The 23,638-nt window shown below is 36.3% G+C and overlaps 1 protein-coding gene and 1 long non-coding RNA gene across 4 annotated transcripts in view; both read left to right on the forward strand.

Moving 5' to 3' along the window:
- LOC109722472 lies at positions 928–9,959 on the forward strand. 2 transcript variants are annotated; one of them, XR_002219477.1, is made up of 3 exons: positions 928–2,319; positions 3,237–3,420; positions 9,926–9,959. It is a non-coding gene; the product is annotated as an uncharacterized LOC109722472 (long non-coding RNA). The 2 variants fall into 2 exon arrangements; XR_002219478.1 differs by lacking the exon at positions 9,926–9,959 and having other exon boundaries at positions 928–2,147; positions 2,225–2,319; positions 3,237–3,494.
- Positions 13,591–23,638, forward strand: part of LOC109722270 (lysine--tRNA ligase, chloroplastic/mitochondrial-like) — a 38,746-nt gene continuing 28,698 nt past the window's right edge. Inside the window, exons 1-7 of one of the 2 annotated variants that reach the window (XM_020250245.1) lie at positions 13,591–14,041; positions 16,972–17,184; positions 17,535–17,646; positions 18,011–18,056; positions 19,051–19,108; positions 19,644–19,712; positions 23,047–23,154. In XM_020250245.1, coding sequence (XP_020105834.1) covers positions 13,793–14,041; positions 16,972–17,184; positions 17,535–17,646; positions 18,011–18,056; positions 19,051–19,108; positions 19,644–19,712; positions 23,047–23,154 — 855 coding nt within the window. In that variant the 5' untranslated portion in view covers positions 13,591–13,792. Of the gene's footprint in view, positions 14,042–16,971; positions 17,185–17,534; positions 17,647–17,947; positions 18,057–19,050; positions 19,109–19,643; positions 19,713–23,046; positions 23,155–23,638 lie in introns of both variants that reach the window. The other variant, XM_020250244.1, reaches the window with a different exon arrangement.

A 23,638-nucleotide genomic window follows, 5' to 3' on the forward strand; every position in this document is an offset into this window, starting at 1 on the left:
TCTTTTAACTTTACAAATTTAGTTACTATGCTTTATTACGTATTCTTCGTAACTAAATTTATTAAAATAAATAATTAGCTTAAACTTCATCAATTTTTCTTTTATTTTTCAATATACAATCTATATGTAATTGATTAATATTATAAAACTAAAATTTATATTTAATAATATAATCTAAACTATTTAAAAGTATGTATAAATATTTATATATTTTAATTTTTATAATAAAAGAGGAAAAAATTTAATTGGATTAAAAAAAAAAAATCTAACTTTAGGGCGTATTTGTCCATTTTTCACCATGGAATCGGAATCTGAATAGATGAATCCGTTTGTTCGTATTTGTTATGCGGAATTTTTATTCCGATTTCCATTTCCAAGTGAATGGGAATCCCTCAATTACTCTTTTTTCCGATCCGGCCTAGGAGGCCGAATTGAAAATTGAATCCGAACGGAATGGATTTGTTTGGATTAAATTTATCTTTTTTAAATTTATTTTTTAAACATAAGTTTTAGTTTAAAAATTATATTTATAAATTTTAATTTTAATTTGAACTTAAATTAAAAATTAAAATTCAAGCATTTTGAATCTAATTTATAAATTTAAAATTAAAGTCTAAAGTTTTATTCAAATTTTATTTAAAAATTAAATTAAATCTATCAATTCAAATTGAAATTAAAATTATAATTTTATGTTTGAATTTGAATAAATCAAAATTTAGTTTTATATTTTGAATTATCCATTCAATTTTAAATTTTAGTTTTTTAAAAATATATATTTAAAATTTTGATATTATTTTAAAATTTTGACGTAAATTTTTAATATTTAATTTTAGTTTGAATTTAAACTAATATATTATAAAGATAAAATTGGTATATTAATTTAATTACGTTTCTAATACCTATCTGAATCAAACACCGACAATGAAAGTGGTTCTTTCCGATTCCAATTCAAATGGCGAACCAAATAGAATGAGATTGAATCATTCCAATTTCACTTCCAGCTTATTCGCATTCCAATTTTGATACCGATTACGACTTTGAACCAAATACACCCTTATAGTCTAAATGAAAGAAAAAAATTAAAATGAAAATTTTTTAAAAATGACCTACTTCTAGTTGGCCCCACACATCCCCAACCCCACAGTTCGTTCCCCCTCCTGCTCCCGCTCTGCCCGCTACATAGCTTCCAACTCTGTAGTGTTCTAGAGCTTTGGATAGGATTGACTTCAGTATTAGTGACTGGTCAGCACATCTGGAGAGTGTCGGACTGAGTCGGAGTTAATTCTACACGAAATGGATGCAGAAATAGACTCGACGCACTCAAATAAGCAAAACTGGAGTTTTGCCAGATTCGTGCGCCCAGAACAGGGTTTGGGCCGCCCAGAAGTTGAGTGCAGAACTGAGCAGAACTGGAAGCCAATTCGGATCCGTGTTTCGGGCGCCCGGATGTGGGTCCGAAAATCCACTTTGGAAGTATCGTTTGCGCTGACACGTGGCTGGTGGTTGGTGAGGTTCGCTGGAGCAGGTTATGGGCGCAGCACACCGCTGGCGAAGGACCCGAAGGTGAGCAAGTGTGTAGTCTGGAGGTTTCGGACACCCAGAGAAGGGTTTTGGGCGCCCGAAAGTGCCCGTTTCTGCAGAATTGCAGGTTTGCAGCTGTTGTTCCTGAGGCTTATTAGACCGTTCTAACACCCTATAAATAGGTAGTGTTCGACCACAATGAGCTCTTTTCATCTGTTCTTCACAGAAAAGTTCACTTTAACATCTTAACCCTCCAATTCACTCAAATTGCATCAAAGGTCCACAACTTCAGCTTGAGAAGTGCTGATTTTGCAGTTTTCCAGCGACGACCTTCGGTGTTTTGCCTCGTGTGTGACGTAGGAAGGTCGGATTGTGGTGAAACTTGGTTTGCTGGATTATAGACTTTCAGAGGAATCCACAAAGCCTAGAATTGCAGATTTTGGTTGAGGTGAGCTTGGTCGATTCCATATTTTTCTGGACTGCTGGTGACTTTGAGCTGAAAATCTTTTTTTTTTCTGTTTTCTTGATGCTATCTTTGGAAGCAGGGGAAGTTTGGACCTAAGTTAGATAACTTAGTATACTTCACTGGATTTGAGACCCTCCTCACCAGATTTGGATGTGATTAGGTGAGTTTGGACATTGGAGTTGGGTTAATTTAAGCTTAAGTGCTAAATTATTGGATTTTTGTCGATTTCGACGCTAGATCCTTCAAGTATTCCAGTTGTTGATTTGGTGTGATTTCGGCTGAGTCTCATAGCAGTTCCGAGACCTCCTTGCTGCCAGGAAAGAGCATTTGAGGTGGGTTTTCATCGGGTTATTCCTAAGTGCATATATAGTTGACGTGTATGATTTCCATTATTGTCTACTATTCAGTTTGATTGAATTCATTGATTAGCTTTGGGCTGTAATCTGAATTGTAAAGCATGCTGAATGAGTTAATAAATTATACTTGTTGGACTTGAAATTTTGACTTAGGAGAAAACCAGCGTTTTGATCCGTCATATGATTCTACTACCTGATTTAGCTCTAGGAGCCGTGTTTTGATTATATCGCCGTTGTTTCAGCGCGGTGGGTACTCGGAGTAGTTTAGAATGCATTTACGCTCGTGCTGAGATGCCGAGCTTGATTTTACAGCAGAGTCTAAGCTGTTCCGGGCTGTCGGGTGCCGTCGGGGTTGACGGTGGACCCATGTTTCTGTTATTAGTCTCAGATTGTGCCGAGGGCATTGGGTTTGGTTTCTAAACCTGTTTTGACCCTATCTACTTGACTTTGGCTTGTTAGAGCCTGATTGAGCTCGACAGAGATACGCTACATACTCGGTTGGGTAGCTCCCACGAGTGCCACTCCGGAGATGGGCGCTATACTTTTGCGTTGGTGTCGTTCGTGTAGGTTGGACTTGCTCTCCACGGACTGGTTAGTGTGGAGGTAGCTGTATAGTCACAACCGGGCGGGACAGGTGTGTTCACAGTCCCAGGGACGGGTATGATTACAGTCCTTATTTGAGATTGGGTTTGAGTTGATATTGTTCTACAGAGGGTTAAAGTTAGAGCATGATAGTATAGCGATATTTAGCTGTAGATTTGTTCCAACTTTCTTTACTAGTCCTGCTTATCCCTGTAGACTTAGTGGGTGGACCGATGAGTTCGAGGGCGGTACCCACTGAGGACTACTTTTTGTAGTAGTTCTCACGCCCAGTTGTTACCCTATTTTTGCAGAGCCTTCTGTTCCGGCTGCTGCTTCTACCGAGACTGATCGTTGCAAGGGCGTTGTGAGTTAGAACCCTTCAAGACGAGTAGCAGAGCTAGAGGAGCACCAGCTACAAGTAGTTGTAGTTTTTGGGTCTTTACATACAGTTGTTGTATCTTGCCAGAGCGAGTTTTTGTATACCCTGGATGACATGTAAGTATTGAACCACAGTTTATATATGTGGTTTACTTTTCTAGCTGCTCTATACTACTGTTTGTAGTATTGTATGATTATAGGTACTTCTACTATTTCGCTTCGTATACCAGAAAAATTTCTATGTATACGGCGGGGTCTGTTAGCGAGCCCGGGAAACGAGTAATCCGGGGCGTGACAAACTCCCAATTCATGATATTTAATTAATAGGTAATTGAGCGGTCGTGAATTATTCACGAATAATAAACTTAAACTCCAAAAAAATCACATTTTATTTCAAATTTTTAGAAAAAAAATATATACGGATTATTTTATTCATTTATTTAATAATTCGTGAATTAACTAACAAAGAGTATAAGCAAGAGTTAGACCAATTTTGTGTTTGGATGAAAATTGGATTGTTACTGGAAATAAGGCTTCGTTTAGGATTACGAGAAAATTGCGTTACGTGTGATGAGAAAGTACGATGAAAAAATACACTTTCTTCTAGAGAAAGAATGTGGAGAGTGAGGGAAATAGGGGAAATGGCTGTGGTTTAGGGTTTCACTGTGAAAATCCTATTATAGGTGTGCTTCAATGGCAACTAAACCACTAAACAAATCTTACTTGCTAGCTCCTCAAAACTTGCTATTCATAGCATTGAGTACCAGTATGCGGCTTAAGTCTACTGGTACTTCAGCGGAGTTTCGCAACCATTGGATTATGTAGTTTTCTATCTTGTATCAGTACTCACAAATATCAGTACTGATACTTGAAATTTTTTCAAACTTCAGTACCAATACCTCTCTTAGTTCTGCAATATGCAAGAGTTTTCCTTGTCTCCTTACAATATTGTTCTGGTACTCCTTTCTAGTACCGGTACTCAATACAAATCCCTAATTTTTACAGTTTTGATTTTTCGAAGTCCATTTTTCGCACCATTTTCACGTTGAAAAAACACAAATGTTTCCCAAATACTATTGAGGTGATCCAAATAATTTTTAGTTACTAGTTCTTATTGGAACTCCGAATGTGCAAAAATTCAGTATATTACACAAATATTCGATTATCATACGAAAGGTCAAAACCCTAATTTCCCTAGCATGTAACTAATTCACATTTATTTTAATTATTATTCATGGTACATACTAATAAACTAAGAAATTGTTGGATGAAAGGGAGATCAACCCTTTTCGGTCATATTCCCCACTTTTGTTTGATTCCCTCAAAGAGATGCCTATTGATTTCTTGAAAACGCCAAGTAATCCCTAAAAATGGTTCAAGCAAAGTTAGAACCCCAGAAATTCCTATTTTGGAAAACCTTTAAAATGAATCCTAAACAACTAATCTCTCCGCTCCTAGTACGAGAGAAAACGGTAAAGAGGGTTGCCTTTGATCTTCTAGAGCTTCCTCTCGAAATTCTAGATCTCCTCCAAGCTTGCAAAGAGATCAATCCCAAGCTCCAACAATAGGGGATGTACTTCATCGGTTTTTTAGGGCATATTTAGTTGCTCGAAATTGGGTGAAGTGAAAAAAGTCACTTTTACAAAAGTGACCTTTCAGTCCGATTGTTTGTGTCACGCCCGGGCCCCAGCTAAAGCTCTCTCAACGCGTACACAAACCCGTCGTGTACACCAAGCACCCTTGGTGCACACAAAGCGTCTACAACAATAAGAAAAGAAGTAGGAATAGATTCCTAACATGGCTACCTAACATGGCTATCAGAGCAAGTACATAAATCTACTATATACAGGAGTCTAGAATAACAACACTATCATAAGATATACAATAAGTATAAACAAATGGTACATCTCGAGTACATGTAGTTCTCTAAACAAAATACATTATACATCTTTCAGCTAAACCAAAGAAAGATGTCAACGGGTTCAACTATAATAACACTGAGGAGGCTCTAGCTAGTCGAAAACCCCTTGCCACAATCCCTAACCACTCCCACTGTGGAAGGCTCTGAAACAAAAACAAACAACCAATGGGGGTGAGAACTATTAAACAATAGTTCCCAGTGGGTAACCCGCAGAGAGTGACGAAATACACCACTAGGTCAACTGAGGCATGAAGATATGTAATAAGCATTAAGCATACAGTTAACAATAAATTGAACATTCAATTCTACTCATGCCTTTACATGATAATGTCATTTAACATGTATGTGATTTTCTACTGTCACATGCATAATAAGTACTTATATATGCAAGTCTATATGCAATTTACATGCATAGGTAATTTCACTTTCATTTTCATCATGTAGCTATACTTCTACATTAATCAACATGTGTGTATAGATTTTCTACCACTAAGATTGTCAATGCAACAATGATTAACATAAATGCCCAACTACGATGAATATATTAAGTAGCTTCACAAGGTAAACAATCCACTAGTATAGCTAGTCGCTTTATATGCATCAACTAATTGTGATGTATTATGTCAAGTTTTCTTAACTTTACCCAATTAACGAGAGACTTACACATAGCAATGTCCCGGCTTGTGCCGTGCCTAATGCCCCCATGGTAGTCAACATTCCCTCACTAGAAATGAGCCTTTCTCACGGCAATCCACTTCGGCACCCAATCCTGCACGGGCGATCTGTCGTCACAAAGGCTAACTCCAGAGTGCCGGCTTGTAGGGAGCGATTATCACAAGCTTGTGAGAATGAGTACAATGGCAAGCAAGCGTGATCATAAGCATCAGGTCCAAAGACCACATATTCCAATCATCATATCTAAAACATGGAATCACAATCATCAACTCAAAGGTCAGGTACTATTTCATATATGTCATATTTCATTCACAATTAACTTGGTGGTATGTCTCTACCGATATACAACACGCCTTAAGCATGTATTGGTTTACATCTCACTTATCCTATCAAGGACGGTTCTCTATTTCATTCATGATCTAAAAAGGGGTTTCAAAAGTATACTATTTCCATTTTATTATAAGGTGAACAATTTACTAATATCACATTCAATGAGCTACGAGGATATCAACTAGATCATGATTCGGGTCATGCACATGCCTTGCTATGTAGGCCTCCACTACATGGAGTATGATGGTTATCATGTAAGTAATTTTCATTCAACTAAGCAATTATATGCAATTGCCCTTTATATGCCCAAAAGCATAGAAATCTCTTTCGTCATATCTAAAACATGAAATGCAACTAACAACTTAAAGGTCGAGTACAATATCATAATGCCCACTTAGTTGTTCAACTAATTAAGTGCAACATGCTTAACTTCACAATTTGTCTCTACCAGGTAATAGGTCATATTTGCCCTTGTCTAAAATAGATACATTAGTTGCCATGCAAGTTGAACTCATTAATTCTACTAACTATATAAGGTCCCATAGAACATTCATTTACTCATCTCTATTATACATTCTAATGTTGCATAGGAGGAAATACAATTACATGCTATTTAGTGTACAAATCCACATTTTAAGCCATCTACTACATAGAGTATGAAAACTTCTATATGTAACATGAGTGTATCAAGTATTCGAAAATTCTACCATATCATAACTAGTATGAATATGAATCAACTTTTGTCTTATAGCAATATAGAAGATATAGAGGGCGTTCATCCATTTCGGTGAAACCTCGTTCGTTTCTCCGACGAAGTTGTCTCCATGACTTCTAGCACCCTAAGAAAAATTTCAAGGGGATTATAAGCTTCTAATAAGCTCACAATGAAATTCACCAAAAATCCAAAAAAAAATAGGTGAAAATTATCTTTGATCAAGTAGAACTTATCTGAAATCCAAATCAAAGCTAGGAAGCTCCAAATCCAACCTAAAATAGTGTCTACGCTCATCAATTAGATTCCAAAAGCTTTGCTTCATGAAATTCCAAAATAAATCCTAGTTTTCTCAAAACTAGATTTTCTTCCACAAATCTTGCAAAATTTACAATTAAATGTTGCAAAAAAAGTACTAACCTTAATAGAAGCTCGAAATCAAGCTAGATAATGCTAGGGTTGGAGTTAACTTCTCAAACAAGCACTTTTCTTCACTCCCAAGCCTCTTTCAAGGCCCAAGTAGCAGCTTTCATAAAGAGGAAGAAGAAAAAGAGATCAAAACCTAAACTCAAAAGAGTTTGGAGAGAAAAATCTAAGAGAAATAGAGGGAGTACTCACTTTCACTCTCTCTATCCTCAGCACAAGATGAACAAATGAGGGCTTGAGGGGTTACTTAATATGATGTAACAATTTTGTAACACACTGGACCTTTGCAAATTGCGAGGTTCGAGTGTTTGAATGTATTTCGAGCTTTTCCACACTTGGTGGAGGGTTGGGGAATATTTTTCGACCTAAAAAGTTCGAAAACTTGGATTCTGGACAAGTCCTGAGAGTTTTTACTCTCGGAGACCGGTCCCTGAAAGGAGAGACCGGTCCCCCAGTGAGCAGTGTTGCGGCAGCCTTGAGGCAACCGGTCCCTGGCAGGCGAGACCGGTCCCCGAGCGCGCTTACGCAGTGAGAGACCGGTCCTGCACAGGGAGAGACCGGTTCCCGAACGTTGGTTTTTCAGGTTCGCAGCGAGAGACCGGTCCCTGCTGGGGAGAGACCGGTCCCTCTGGGCGAAAACTGCCCAGTTCGGGCTGATGTAAATTTGAGTTTTTAGAGGGCCTCACTGGATTTTGTTACACTAGATGGGCTTATTAGCCATTCCACCCTCTTTCCTTCCTTATTTCCTCATTCTCATCCTCTCCCTACACTTTCTAGAGAGAGAATAAGAAGAAGGAGGAAGAGAAGAGAAGGAGGAGCTTGCTTGAGGAGGCTTGGAGCTTCACCCCTTTCCCCCTTTCCAAGGCTTGGAGCTTGCTTGTAGAGTTTGGTGGTGGACCAATCTTCAACCCTAGAAGATTTGGAGCTTGTTTGGAGGCATCTTGGGAGGTTGTACTTGGATTCTACCCTTTGATCCTTGATTTGGTAGGTTTTACCATATGGAACCCTAGATTGGATATTAGAGTTGATTTTTGGGGCTTTTTGATCTAGGGCTTTTGAGGCTAGATTGATTGGATTAGAACCTTCCTTTGGCTTGGATTGGAAGGGATTTAGCTCTCTTTTGGAGCTTGAGAGAGATTTCCTACACATTAGGTGAGTTTTAGCCCTTTTGCTAAGTTTGTTAAAGTTTGATCTCATAGTTGATCGTAATGCCCGTGTATCTCTTCGCTCGATTCTTTTAGGGTATTTTGAGACTCGTGGACAATTTCGTTCGGCGAATCGAGGGAGCACGCGACGGTTCGGTGGGTTTGACCTAACCACACAATGAGAAAATCTCATTGTTGACGATTTAAGTGTTATAAAATAAAAAAGCATGCATATTCTTGTTATATGTATTTATTGTAAATTTTAGAATGCTTAAAATGCTTATGTTGCATATAGTAAAATTTTGGGCCTCTATGTAGTAGAGAGCATGCATGTGTGATATAACATTCTGGTTGAGATATGAAATTAAGATCCCTACTATGAAAATGAACCTTGCTTTCATGCATTTAGCTTAATTGCCAATTGTGACATTAGGAATTTTTGGAAGCCTAGAGAGGCTTGAGGACTTAGGCTATTTGAGAGATTGGGCCGATGTCATAAAGAGGCATTGGGCCCGGGCTAAAGTAAACCTTGCTAGTATTGTTTTAATTGGAATATGGAACAAGAATTGGGCTTGATCAGTGTGATGCTTAAGTGTCATAAAGAGGCACTAAGCAAGTGAGTGTTGGGACATCACTTAGAGACATTGGGCTAGATTCTTAGGATGCTAGTGACCTTGCCATGTTAGAGACATGTGGATAGAGTATTTGAGACAGTGACCTTGCTTGTTTGCCATTTGTGCTCATTCGCACATGCTTGTGTGGGTCGCTCCCCACAAGCCGGCACTCCGGAGTTAGCCTACGCGACTTATGTTCGCTCGTGCGGTATCGAGAAGCCTACGGGGTCGAGTGGGACAGACACATTCCAAGAGTAGGGATGTTGGGCTACCACAGGCACTTAGGCGGCACAAGCTGGACTACCTTGGGTAGGTCCCTAATTGGAAATGGAAACCGACACAGTATTGAGTGTGTGACAGTCACTACTAGATAGAGAGTAGTAGTTGGATTACTTGGGTTTGCTTCTAGCATAGTGTTGGACACATGAGTATGCATATATACAGGTTGTATGCTAGGAGATGTCGTTTATTGCCTCCTTACATGCATTGTAGTCATGATAAAGTATCACTTTCATAACTTCATAAAATATCTCATGATATCCCATATGGCCATGTAGAGGCATAGTATTCATGACAAGGTAAAGGTGCATTATATAAATGCCACAATGAATTGCAATGCATTAGTGTAGTTTTTAATTATGCTTTCATAAATGCAATTTACTCATTGTCATTATTTCAACTGCTTTTTGACTTACCCTTTCTTTTGGGGCCTAGTGGTGCATTGAGCTGAGGTCAGTAATTGTCTACTGGGAACTATAAATTATAGTTCTCACGCCCTCTGTTTTGTGTTTTCTTTCAGAGCCTTCCACGCCGGGAGAGGCTAGGGACCGAGGGAAGGGCGTGGCATCGAGCTAGCTCTTCAGCGAGTGACGAGTCGCTAGGTGGTCTACCTCTCGATGTTTTTATTTTGGAGAGGTTGAGAGCTGCACCAGTGTACTAGAGACCACCTTTTTGTGTACCTTTGAGACAGATATTGCACTACTTTATGGCTACTTTTATTGTCTAGCTTTATTTCTTTACTTTGGTGTAGATGATAGAACTTTGCTCGCTCTGATATCATTAGTTGCTAGTTATTTTACTTCTTTTTTTATTTGTTCTATCTCCTGCTTTACTTCTGCTTTCTATTGTAGACGCCTTGTAAAGTGACTTTCATATTCACTTTCGCAAACCAAACAGCCGATTATGTGTCACTTTTTAAAAGTGCCACTTTCGATGCTTCACTTTCGGCGAACCAAACATTCCCTTAGAGAGAGAGAGGAGATGAAGGTGAGAGAGAGGAAAATGGGCAATGAGTTAGGGTAACAGCGAAAAACCCTTTTATAGGGTGTTCTACAATAGCAACTAAACCCCCTGAATATTTGTATTTACATATGAATAAATAGCTCTCCGCACGCTAGGCTTCGAGCACCTGCTTGAACTTTTGGGCGCCCACCTGAATTTTCGAGTGCCTACTTGAACTTTGGGCGCCCACCTAAACTTCTAGGCGCTCGAATCTGTTGTAGCTGCGCTCGGTTGAGAAACTGGATACCCAAAGGATCCACCCGTTTCACAATCTGAGTGCTCGAAGTGGGAGTTAGGGGCTTGATTGTCTAATTCTCTGCATGAGGGGTGCTCTCAGGTTGAGCGTTCGAATGATGTATCGGGCGCTTGCGAGAGATTGTCTGAAAGGTATTTTGAGCACCCGCATAGGATTTCGGGAGTTCGAATTCTTAGTCTAGCAAAATTCTCTCTTAGGTTGGGAGTCCAAAAGCTGTCCAGGCACCCGCTAGTAGGGTCTGAAACAATATATGGGCACCAGCAGTGCAATTGGAGCGCTTGAAAGCTGGACTCTTTGGCAGCTAGCTCTTTAGAAGAGCGTTAGGAGGATTTAAGCACAACAATGTACCATTTGGAAGCCAAGGGCACCCGAAGTCCTGTTTCGAGCGTCAGAATTGATTTAGAACTCAGTTTTCTGAGTTTCAGGACTCTATTTCGATTCGAGTCATTTTCAATTCAATCCAAACTTGATTTAAACATCTTAGAACTCATTTTAATCATGTTTAGTATGACTCAATTCGTATTTTATCAATTTTAGCCAAATTTTGATATATTACACGTACACTCTCAGTTAAGCCCAAGCCCAGCCGGCAGCTCGGCTAAATCCAATAAGCCGAGGAGTCCACATTCTAGCCGAGAGGCCCATTTACCATATTAATAGTTTTTATAATTTAATCCCATATTTTTTTCAATTTACAATGTCGTATAGTATAAACTAGTGTAGTAACCCGTGCGTTGCGACGGGTAGATACTATTAAAATAAATTTAGCGTCTAACTAATATATCAAAAATTTATTATTATTTTAAAAATCAAAATAGCCCAAGCATATTGGCTTCTTGTAAAAGTATATTAATTTGCTAAAGTTGATTAGTAACAAAATGTTCATAGAAAGATAATAAGTATGTTAACCTATTGAGACGAAAAATGACATACTATTTGGGAGAGATTTAGATAAAAAATCTAATAAAAATTAACATTTTATAAATCAAAACAATCAAAGAGTTAAACTTTTTTTGTTTAAGTTATATTTTTATTCCATCATTTTCTATATAAGCTAAGATACTTATCCCTTCAAGAAAATGAAGACCTTTTTAGATCATATATCAATCTAATTTTATAAACAGTTTATATCAGTTAATAAAAAGAGTCATGAAAATAGAAAAAAAAAAAGCATATGAAAAGTTATATAATAAATTTTTAAGAGACAAAAAGATATACAACCTAACACAACCAAATACAGTAAATATAATGCAGAACTTTACTTTCGAGAAAAAAATATAAAAAATAAATGATAGAAAAAGAAAAAATAATAAATCTTCAACAAAACAAACACATCAGTTTGAATACCATACAAATAAAAAAAACTTAAAAAAACTGAATAAAACTATCTAAGAACTTTTAACGATACAACATAAAGAATACATTAATCTTTTAAACTAACTCCTGAAATTTGAAGGAAAGCTCAATTTGATGAAGATGGTAACGCTAAGCTCGACGATGCAGCGTGCAAACTTATACTCCATCTACATAACGTGCTTGATCTTAGCCTCGGAGCTCATGGAGGAGGAAAAGAAAATAGAGAAGAAGAGAATTGGGCTTTTCGTAGGTTTCTACGATTTACTGTTTAGATTATGATTAAAATAGGTGAACCATTAATTAGATGTTATGTTTGTAGGAAAGGTGAAGGGTTGGATTAAGGTGAGTGGACTATTAATTAAACGTTATGTTTGTAGGAAAGGCGAAGGGTTAGATTAAGGTGAGTGGGCTATTAATTAGATGTTATAGGTGGAGGGAAGAATTAGATATTATAGGTGGACGGAAGACGACGTTATGTGTATAGGAAAGGTGAAGGGTTAAGTTAAGCTTAGTGGACTATTAATTAGATGTTATATGTGAAGGGAAGCCGAAAAGTTGGTTTCGCTAAAGGAAGGAAACTCCGCCACGTGGCTTTTTTTTTGGGAAATAATGTATAGGTATAGAGGTATAGATATATACGGCTACATATAATTAGGGTCCATTTAGTCTAAATTTTAGAAAAGTAATTTTTATAAAATTGATTTTGCTTAAAAGCTATGAAATATTTGGCTGAGTTTAGATGAAAAGCGAATTTTTTAAAATAATTTTATATTGCTATATAGCAAAATTTTTGATATTTCAAATAATAATTTTTTTATTGAATTTTATTTTTAAAATAGTTTAAAATTTAAATTTAAATTAAAAATTTGAATTTAAATTAAATTAAAAATTTGAATTTAAATTTTAAATTTAAATTTGCACAAAAATTTAAAATTTGTTATTTTAATTTTAAAATATAAGTTTGAAATGCAAAATTTAAAAATTTGAATTTTTAAATCTAATTTTAAATTTTCAACATCAAATCTAAAATCTAAATTTGAAATGTAAAATTTAAAATTTGATTATTTAAATATAAAACTTCAAATTTAAAATTTAAGATAAAAATTTAAAATTAAAATTTTGAATATTAAAAATTTAAAATTTGTAATTTGAAAATTAAAACTTATAATTTTACATTTTAAATTTTAAATTCTAAAATTTTTAAATTTAAATTTTTATCTTAAATTTGAAATTTGAGATTTGAGATTTAATATTTAAAATTTAATATGTAGATTAAAATTTCAAAAGTTGAAATTTAATATTTAAAGTTTAAAGTCGAAGTTTAAAAATTTAAATATAAGATTTAAAATTTAAAATTAAATTTAATTAAAATTTAAAATTTGAATCTAAAATAAAAAAAAATTAAAATTTGAGTTTAAAATTAGAATTAGACTTCAAAAAGTAATAATTTGGCCGTCAAAAAATTAAAAAACTAATTTTAAAATTCATATTTAAAAAAATAGATTATCGCTTCTTCAACCCAAAATTATTTTTGAACTTAAAAATTAAAATTATTTTTTCAAAACGCTAGCAGGCCAAACACTCTGATCGGGGTAGATGGACTGAAATGGATCATCTCTTCTCCCCAGCTTCTCTCTTTTAATCATCTCAATTCCTCCTCTCGTCACGTTGTTACAACTCCGTTGCCCTATCTCCTCCTGCATCCTCTCGCCTCCACTTCTCTTCTCTCTAACCCTCTCCTTGTACCTCCGCTGCTGCCGTTACAGAGTAGTGATGGACGCCCTGAGGGTATGGAGGGCTTCTTCCCACCTCATCGGCTTCGCCTCCATGGCCGCCGCCGCCGCCGTCCCCGCCACCTCCAGGATCAGATTCAGATTCCTCCAAGTCCGGTGCTGCTCCGCCGCCGCCGCCCCTGCCACTCCAGCCCCTGCCGGCAACGCCGCGACCTCGGACCGCAGCCGCCGCCGGAGTTCCTCCTCCACTTCCGACCGCGAGTCCGTCCGCGCCATTCGGCTCAAGAAGGCCAGTCTGCGCTTTCCTTTATTAGAACTTTCCTCCTTCGTTGCAAGGATTTAACTGCTGCAGTACAGAGTCGCCAAAAATTTGTCGGCATGATATGGCACATGATATGGCACAATGCGTGCTAGGCCTAATCGATAAGCGTGGATCATAAAAAATACATATACGTCGACACATAATGATATAAAATATTTATTTTTTTAGCGATAAAAATTTTTTAGTTGCTTATTATTATGTATTTCTATCAAATCTTTTGAATTTTATTACGAAAGTTACTTGCTAATTTAAAGAAAAGAAGGTTTTGAGCTGTGTTATCTGCACGGAGGCTTTATCGTACCGATATCTTGTTGGCACAATACGACACGGTGGATACGATCCGTGCCGATAAGCACTTAAATCCTTGCTTTGTTGTCTTCTTCAATTTTAGTTATGATTTGTGGGTCAAAATTACTTCACTTTTGCCAGTTCCTGTCAAACTTCTGTTGTTAACCTGTACATGGTTTGTGTTAATGACTGTGGTAAAGTTTACTTCTTACTCTTGCTTCTTTTACATTCTCTGATTTCAAAAGTTGAAAACAAGATGGCACAGTAAGGACATATATGCTGTATTAGGTTTTGATTCCTAGAATCCAAGTAAAATACAAAATAATATGAAGTGATTCAAAATGTGCTTCTAAAATATTGTTTCCAAAATATTTAGACCTATGAGTAATTGAGAAAATAATTTGTTTTTCTTTGATAGTTTTGACTACTAGAAATATATTATAAAAGGGCCAAAAAACAAGCCTTTAGTTATTAGATCCTGGGATGTCTACAAGAAATTGTCTTTTTTTTTTTGCTAGCTTTATCTATTGCAAAGTCTTATATTAAGTCTTATCATTGTTTTGTGCACTACCTCCTAATAAACTTTGGATCTTCTTTTCTCCTACCAAGATTGATAAAACAATATTTTACTTAACGATGCGCGTTATATTTGATACTAGCTTTAATCCTGTGCAATGCACAGATAGTAATTAATCTCAACTATATAAAAATAAATTAATCTTAGAATTTAAATTTTATTTTAACATATATCATTAGTAGATTAATAGATTAATAACTATATTGTAATTTACGGATTCTTTATCAATTTGGCTCATCTCTGACTTGCATTATCATGACATCCTAGCATGTTTTCGTGCTAGTACATCTTTCTGGAGTATGTTTCAGAATAACTGAAAAAATGTACTAACGCTACCTGAATGGCTGAATTACAAGCCGTTTGCAAATGGATTTTTGAACATTAAATTAAGTACCTAACCTTCCTAAAGTATTTATATCAATACCTATTCCCAACAGCTCGACAAATTATTGCATGCACCTTGTGCATCCGTGCATCGCATTGTCATCTTCCCTCCATCCCATCCCATACTTTCACTCAACCATCCAAATTTTAAATGAAGTGAAGGCCGCAATTCCACTGGGCGGTAGAGATTGAAGTATGAGGCAAAAAGGAGGTAGATGGTAGATCTGTGCATATATGTACAGATGTGGTGGGTGCAGTTAATATTTTCTTGAGTTTTGCAGATAGCGTTGGGGTAATCAAAGCATAATTTTAAAAAGGTTAGATATTGAAATTTAAAGAAAGTTCAGGTAACCAAGTTGCCAACGGTTCATAATTTGGGCGGCTTTTGATCATCTTTTGCCTTAAAATAATTTACAATGACTGCAATTATGGACATGATGAGCTAGCACTATTTCATCCCAATAGAAACACATACTTTACCTTTTCTGAGGTGGGATTTTGTGGAAAATTTTGCTGATATAGTTTTGCACCAAATAAGTTTATCAGACCGTCGGGTAATTTAGAAAAGGTAGTGAGTTGGTTAAAATAAAACATGATTTTGACGTTGCGAAATGAGTTAATAGGTTTGATGACTCATATTGAGTTGTTTACATTGACTTTGTTTTATTAAATTGGCTTAAGTGGGTTGTGTTGCGCCAACCCCACATGACCCATTTATAATAGGTTGCAGTTGCCATGTGACATGTTATATTAGTCATGTCACCCCCGAGTTTAATTTTTTGACCTATTTTAGTACTTGAGTTACACTTTGGACCAAATTATACGTTAGAATCTTAGTCATATGCACTTGATAGAGTTTTTTGGGGACAATATATTCAAGTGACTGTCTGAACTAGAAATGATAAAAGTAGTTTGGTAACAGTCCAAAAATAATAGCAATTATAAAATATCATGCTAAACTGAATATCTAATTTGTTGTTATTCATTGTATTGTGTCTTTTGGAGCTAAGGTTGATTAGTCCAGCTGAAACCTCTAAAGCACTTTGGATAAGATGCAAACAATTACACGTGAATGGCAATGAAAGTTGTAGTGGTGAAAGTAGTCTAACTGTAGTACTCACAAAGGACTCAGTACAGAAGGTTTAAGAAATCGTTTAGTTATTTACCTATCAAATGCTTCCGATCACATTCTACCAGAAGTAGATGCTCTCAAACTTTATACATCTATACCATACATTCAACCAGAAGTAGATGCTCTCAAACTTTATACATCTATACCATAACATATATGATAGTTCAATATTTCCTAGAAGGTTGACATGCTTAAACCTGCTGTTCTTTTAGAAAGAATATCTGTGACATTCTTGTTGAGGTTGTACTAATCCCAACCTATCTATTTTAACCCTGATGAACTTAAACTATTTGTTGCCATTTATTTGATTCTAGTTCTTCTTTTCAAAATGAGACAAAGAAAAAGTAAATCAAGTTGGGGACTCGATGAGTTACCTTTAGTCTCTACTTCAGTTATATCCTTTCAATCTTCATGCTATAGAACATTGAGAAAGCTTTGTTTCTGCAGCAAATGTTAGCCAATGAATATTTGTATTTACCCTGTCAGTTTCTTCAATATTAAGTTATGCTTGTTTAGGTAGAAGAATTAAGAAGTAAAGGTCATGAGCCATATGCATATAAGTGGGACAGAAGTCATACAACGAAGGAGCTTCAAGATGCTTATAATCATTTGGCATCTGGTGAAGAGTGTAAGGAAGTTTCAGTGTCAATATCTGGAAGAGTCATTGCTCGGAGGGCATTTGGAAAACTTGCTTTCGTGACTTTAAGGGATGATTCAGGCACAATTCAGGTTACTTTAATTCTATTAGACTTATATTCCATCTGAACATGTTAGGGCTATTTTCCTATTTTCATCTTTCTGACTTATCTTACATATTTTGAGTACATGAATACTTGATCTTGCCTTTGTCTTGCTGGACTTGAATACTCTGCAAAATGTGTTAATAAAACATTTTTTGTTAATGAACGATATTGGTTCTTTGTTTAGATTTATTTTTTTTTTTGTTCAAGTGTTTCTTCAAGAACTGGGCATTTACAAGTCATCCATACACTCTAGTCATGTATTCTGCTAAAAGTAGTACATATTATGTGATTTGTGTGTTTCATTTCCTACCCTAATATGTTGCATTCTGGTGGCAGTTATACTGCGAGAAGGAAAGCCTCACAGATGATCATTTTGAACAATTGAAGACATTTGTGGATATCGGTGATATTTTGGGTGCAAGTGGTTCTATAAAGAAGACAGAAAAAGGTGATCTGTGAAGCAAACTCCTTTATATCTTATTCATTGCCTCAGATTTTAAAATTTTTTTTATGCTTCTTTTTATTTTCAATTACAGAAGATGCTATCCTAGTAGGAGATGTATGGTTCGATGGTTATTCTTTTTCTGCCTAATTTTTATTAGCAATTACGCGTATGGGCAATTGGGCACTTGTTGGGACTACTAACAAAAATTTTATCACTGATACACATGCTATTGGAACCAAATCATTTGCCATTTTTAAAGATGCTTGAACGTTAAGTTGATTCATTGTAGATTTGTTTGTTGCAGGGGAGCTATCTGTTTATGTGAAGTATTTCGAAATCCTTACAAAATCTTTACTCCCTCTACCAGATAAATACCACGGCCTAACTGATGTGGATAAACGATACCGGCAGAGGTTGGATTTTACCTACTTACATTTTTTAATGCTATGTATAATGTTTTCCTGCCTACCGTATTAAGTGCTATTCCAATACTATACTCGTTCTTTCAATGTTTAGGAATGTTAAAAAATATTCATAGGATTTCTTATGATGCTTTAAAAATCTGGCTAGCTATATGTCAACATAAAACCTCAGTATATCCTTGTTGTGGTCCAAGTGCCTCTTTGCCTATCTCCTAGAAGTGCTTCACTTTGGTGAGCAGCGCCAACCTAACATTTGGCTAACAGAAGGAAAGAAGCTTATGTGATCTCATTTTTCTAGGATGGTTCAAGAAATGTCGATAGATTAATAAACACACTTTTTTTTTTTTTTTTTTTTTTTTTTTTTTTTTCCTTTTTTCTTTTGGTGGGTGGTTGGGCGGTGTTATAGATGTTCATAGAAATTCAGAGCTAAAACAAACGAGGCAATCTGTAGCCATTCATGGAATCTTCATGGAAGAATGTGCTGGAGCAACTTATGGTTGCAATTAAACCAACTTGTAAGGCTTTAAGCAAAGAATATGCTAGCTGATTTTCTTACATTTTGGAATAGGACGAGTTTGGAAACCAATCTTAAACTCCTCGAATGTTTGAAAAGAAGACAATTTCTAGCTGTATCATTGCTACAGGGCTTACACTCTACCAACCGGTACTTTAATCCTTACTTCATAAATGTTTGGTCACTTAACATTATCCTCTACCAGTATCTATTTTTACTAGGCTGCTTCTTTGCATGCTCGGGAGGAATGTGATGTGATGCTTTCGAGTTCCTTTCATATTGATTCTTTTATGCCTATGCTATATCCTATTGACTCAATGTGGAGTTGACTGTTATTAGTGTAGACATCTAAAAATTTGCTTTTCATGTGTTGAGATAGCCACATAATACTTCATCCTTTCAAGAAATTATGTTTATTACCTAGTTGAGCTTGTGAACCCTATGTAATAATGAATTTATCTTTACACTCAGATATGTTGACATGATCGCAAATCCTGAGGTTGCTGATGTATTCCGAATACGAGCAAAGGTGGTGAACGTATAGCATACTGTATTCAGAATACTTTCTTATTGATATCGGAATAAGTTTTCCAGTGATATCCTATTCGGTATGACGATTTTCTATTATGAACGGAAGCTAAGAGTATGGACAGATGGAATAGCATACTATGCCTTCAAGTCAATTTTTTCATAATAAGATAAATCACCTTGTAGATGAAATATGCTATCCTACCAAATTATGGATGCCAAGGCGTGTAAAGTAGAAAAAATCGAACTCCTACTTTCCAATTCTTCATGCTAAATGAGGTATCAACAAACAACTTATTTCAACATCCAAACAAGGTCAATGTATTGTGGAAGTTTGTGACTTATATAAGATGCTTAACTTTACGGAACTTCTTATTTCCTTGGGTTTATCCTTGTGGTTGCTTTTGCACATCTATTCTTATATTAAGATAAACCACCCTTGTAGTAGCTATTGTGCATCTTGATTATTTTACGTTTACCCTCGTTTGTGTTCTTACTTATAAATGTTTGGAAGATCTCATAGTTTATTAATGCAGATTGTGTCTGAGATCCGCAAGACAATGGAATCTTTGGGTTTCATCGAAGTTGAGACTCCAGTTCTGCAGGTCTACCACATGTACTTGTCTTTCTGGTCCAGGTTTTTTGTCCTTTTAATGATGAACCTGTTATTTGCTGTACTTTGTGATGACGTTGGACAAGCATTTTCATGGAAGTATGAAACTAATACAGAGATAAATTCAAATGAATTACTATCATTATTCAAATTTAGTTTTCATCTATGATGTTGTCTCAAAACGTTTGCATTTTCATGTTTAAATTTTAACTGAAAAGCTTATAATTGAGAGTTAGAGGTTGTTTTATTGGGAAAAACGAAAGGATGGAGAAACATTGAGAAAAAGAGAGCGATGTAAGTGAATGGAAAAATATATTAGCTTACATTTATGCTCATTGACATTTTTTTTTTTCTTACTAATGAAGGGCTTTTTAAACTAAAAACTTGTTCATCATGAGGGATCGGACTAAAAATAAAACCCAATCTAGCCATGCCTATCTGTGAGGGGCAGTGCTAACATGATATGCTAGCTTAACATTGTTGCATTACTCTTTGATTGCTTGTGCAAAGCTTTATGTGAAACTAGGTAAGGAACCCGCGTGATGCGGCGGGTAGAAAATAAACACAATATGATGGATAGACAATTTTACATAGTTAATAGATTGATAAATCAATTTGGATACAATATAGTAGAATAAAAACCTAGCATAAATATTGAGAACAATAGTTAATATAAGCCAGATTGTTTTCACAATAATTAAGAATTAAATATAAACTCATATCTATTAATTCTTAGATAATCAATAAACCAAGGTAGCACAAAAGTAACGGTCAACAAAGTTTACATAAGCCTACATAGATGTTAAATCCAAAATTGTATAAGTAATGTAGATAATAATAAGAATTTGAAAACATCAGAAACCAACCTGACAATTTTGGCGCAATGACCACAAAACCGCCTGCAAGCCGCAGCTTCAGCAAAATAAGAGAATCGTGGCAACATGCATCAGCAGGAAATGAGAAGGTATTAATAAAATCACCAGACGAATAATCAACATGGACTAATTGCATATATCCACATAACCACTTTGCATACCCGATTTTTAAGCTCACCCTTTCTAAGCCTAGCGAGAGCAATTCCTCAACAGGGGAAGGGTCTTTCAATGAACAAAAAACCCACCTTTCTTAGCCCTCCGAGAGAGAACAAACAATAGAGAAGGCTTTGTTCAACGAGAAAAGGGCCAGTAGAGCAGAAATTATCAGGATAACTAGTTTAGAAATAGAGGAAGAAAATGGAAGAGGAATAGTACATGAAAGGCCACAAAACTCCAGAACAATCCCTGTATTTATAAGCAACCAAGCAAAGCCCGCAGGGGGAAGGGGCAGGGGGCGTCGTATGGCCAGGTAGGCTGCTAGGTGCAGAAGAAGGACGGGGGATTGAGTAGCCCACCATATTGTTTCTCAGATCAAAGCAACCAGAGGAAGAGGCGACATGGGCATGCGGTATGGCGAGCTAGGGTTCCAAGCAAAGAAGAAGGAGGGATCAAGTTCTTCACTGAATTCTCGTACCACTCTATCGATCAAGTCATCGAGAGCGAGAAGGGCACGGGTGGCCGTACGCGCACCAGGGCTTCGAAATCATTTCCCCCGAAAGAGGCAAGTCACTAGAATCCTCAAACGCTGCCGGCCGTACGGGAGCTGCAAAGGGAAGGGAAGGTACCCCCATCCGGCTGTGGAGCGAGGGTAGCCATCGTACAAACCGCCATCCCTCCCTGCCATGCCGCCGATGATTGCATGTGTTAGCAGGGCCATGCCGATAAAGACCCAACAAATTAGTGAGTGAGATTGATCGAGTGAGAGGGAGTAGGAAGCAGCAAATTAATGAAGGGTGAGAGTGAGAATGAGTGAAGGTTGGGTGAGAAGTAGGAAGCACCAAAGACGAAAAGACGCATGCGGGGAGTAGGTAAACGACTCCCCTCCAAATGCGGAGAAGCCTCCAAACTGCTAAGGATTCACCATTCTAAGATGAAGACCCAATAAATTAATGAGTGAGTGAGAGTGATTGAGTGGGAGGGAGCAGGAAGCAGCAAATTAATACAGAGTGAGAATGAGAGAAGGTTAGGTGAGGAGAAGTAGGAAGCACCAAAGATGAAAAGATGCATGAGGGGAGTAGGTAAACGACTCCCCTCCAAATGCGGAGAAGCCTCGAAACCTGCTCAGGATTCACTATTCTAAGATATATATGGATGTTGGATCTTGGTTAAAGTTCTCATTCCACTATTGATTTGTTTGGTCTATTAAGATGATTGACCAATCATTAAGTAGAACGAGGCAAATAATTGCTGGAAAAATTTCCAGTTGCGAATAAGATATTTAATATTGTTTATGACTGTCGTCATGTTTAGCAGAGATTATCTGGCTCACCGTGTAACAGATATTTAAATTCACGTGGAAGACAAAAAAAAAGGAGAGAAAAAGAAAAGATTGGGTCAAAATTAAATACAAAACAGTCTAGCGTTCTTTTAATTATGCACATTACCAAGATAGAGTTGAAGGGAGGAAAGTTATTCATTCATATAGCTTATGTGAATTTTATTGAATTAAGTGGTGGAGTATATCAATGTAAGCATGGAGTAAACTTTGAGTGAATTAGAAACACAATGTATAACACTTTAGTTGATAAAGAAATTTTACTGGGCTGCAGTAAATTATTTTATCCTTGGCATTCTTAGCTATATTAGTATGCGATAACAACAGTCTGGTCACTGCAACTGGTGATTTTAAGAGAATAAAACTGCAATCTTATAGTAAGGGCATCCTTACATACAATTTCAATTTTATCTTGTTTATAATGCACTGAAGAATGGCGCTGTGACTATATTGTATTAAGTGTTCTTTGAAACTTACATAATCTGATAATCATGATAATCATGCAACACTTCCTGGATGCAATTGGAGGACTTACCTGCATATATTCTGTGTTTGATCTAAATTAGGACTTAAGCACTTAGGCAGCAGTTATTGCTTGTGATTACCGAGCTTTCTCTTTCTTTCTTTCTTTCCTAAATTAAATACTGCGCCTCTTATATTGAGAAACTTCTTCAGAGTTCAGATTTGACATTTTCTCTTTGACCAATCTTTGCTGCTTTTTTTGGTAAATTATCATAATCAAATATTTAGTTCTACATTCTGATATCTTATGTACTTCAAAATAAGATCAACCGCTATAGTGATGTCAGATTCGCCATAGTTTCTTGTAGCTGAATCTGTACAAGCTTGAAATCTCTTGGAAACTTTTGAAGTGGTTTTTTCATATCAACAGAATATTGTTATTTTCCCTGAACAATTTATGACAGTCATTTACAAGACTTAAATTGGTAAAACAGGGAGCAGCTGGTGGTGCAGAAGCGAGGCCTTTCGTCACTTACCATAACTCACTTGGAAGAGATCTTTATTTGAGAATCGCAACGGAGTTACACTTGAAGCGAATGCTGGTGAGGTTGTAGTGCCTATTTAAATAAATTTTCTCCAATTCCTTCCACATCGAGAAGCTAATAATTTTTATGTGTTAGGCAAATACTAAATCAATTACATCCTTTAATAATGTTAAATTAGTAAATGTTCTTAGTACAGTTTGAAACACTTATCATTTAAATAGTAATTACTTTGTCATTCAATATTTACTTGAAGTTTCAGATCTATCATGAAGTTGGCTTTTTGTAGAACAATTGTTAGCAAGACAGTTTTCCGGAAAAGGAAATTCATCTGCTCATGTTTGCATGATGATCGAAATAAACTTTACACACAAGAATGGATGACTTAGTTCATGCATTCTATACGTCATACATCAGTTGTAGGCTTGTGTCGAAGCAAGTTATCCACAATAACTAGTGTGATGCCATTTAATTTTGCTATTATAACCTAGAATTTTTGTTTTATGCTATCATGAAATTTGGAATTCTGGATCATGCTTGAATA

Source organism: Ananas comosus, linkage group 16 (assembly GCF_001540865.1).
Source record: "Ananas comosus cultivar F153 linkage group 16, ASM154086v1, whole genome shotgun sequence".
NCBI lineage: Eukaryota > Viridiplantae > Streptophyta > Magnoliopsida > Poales > Bromeliaceae > Ananas > Ananas comosus.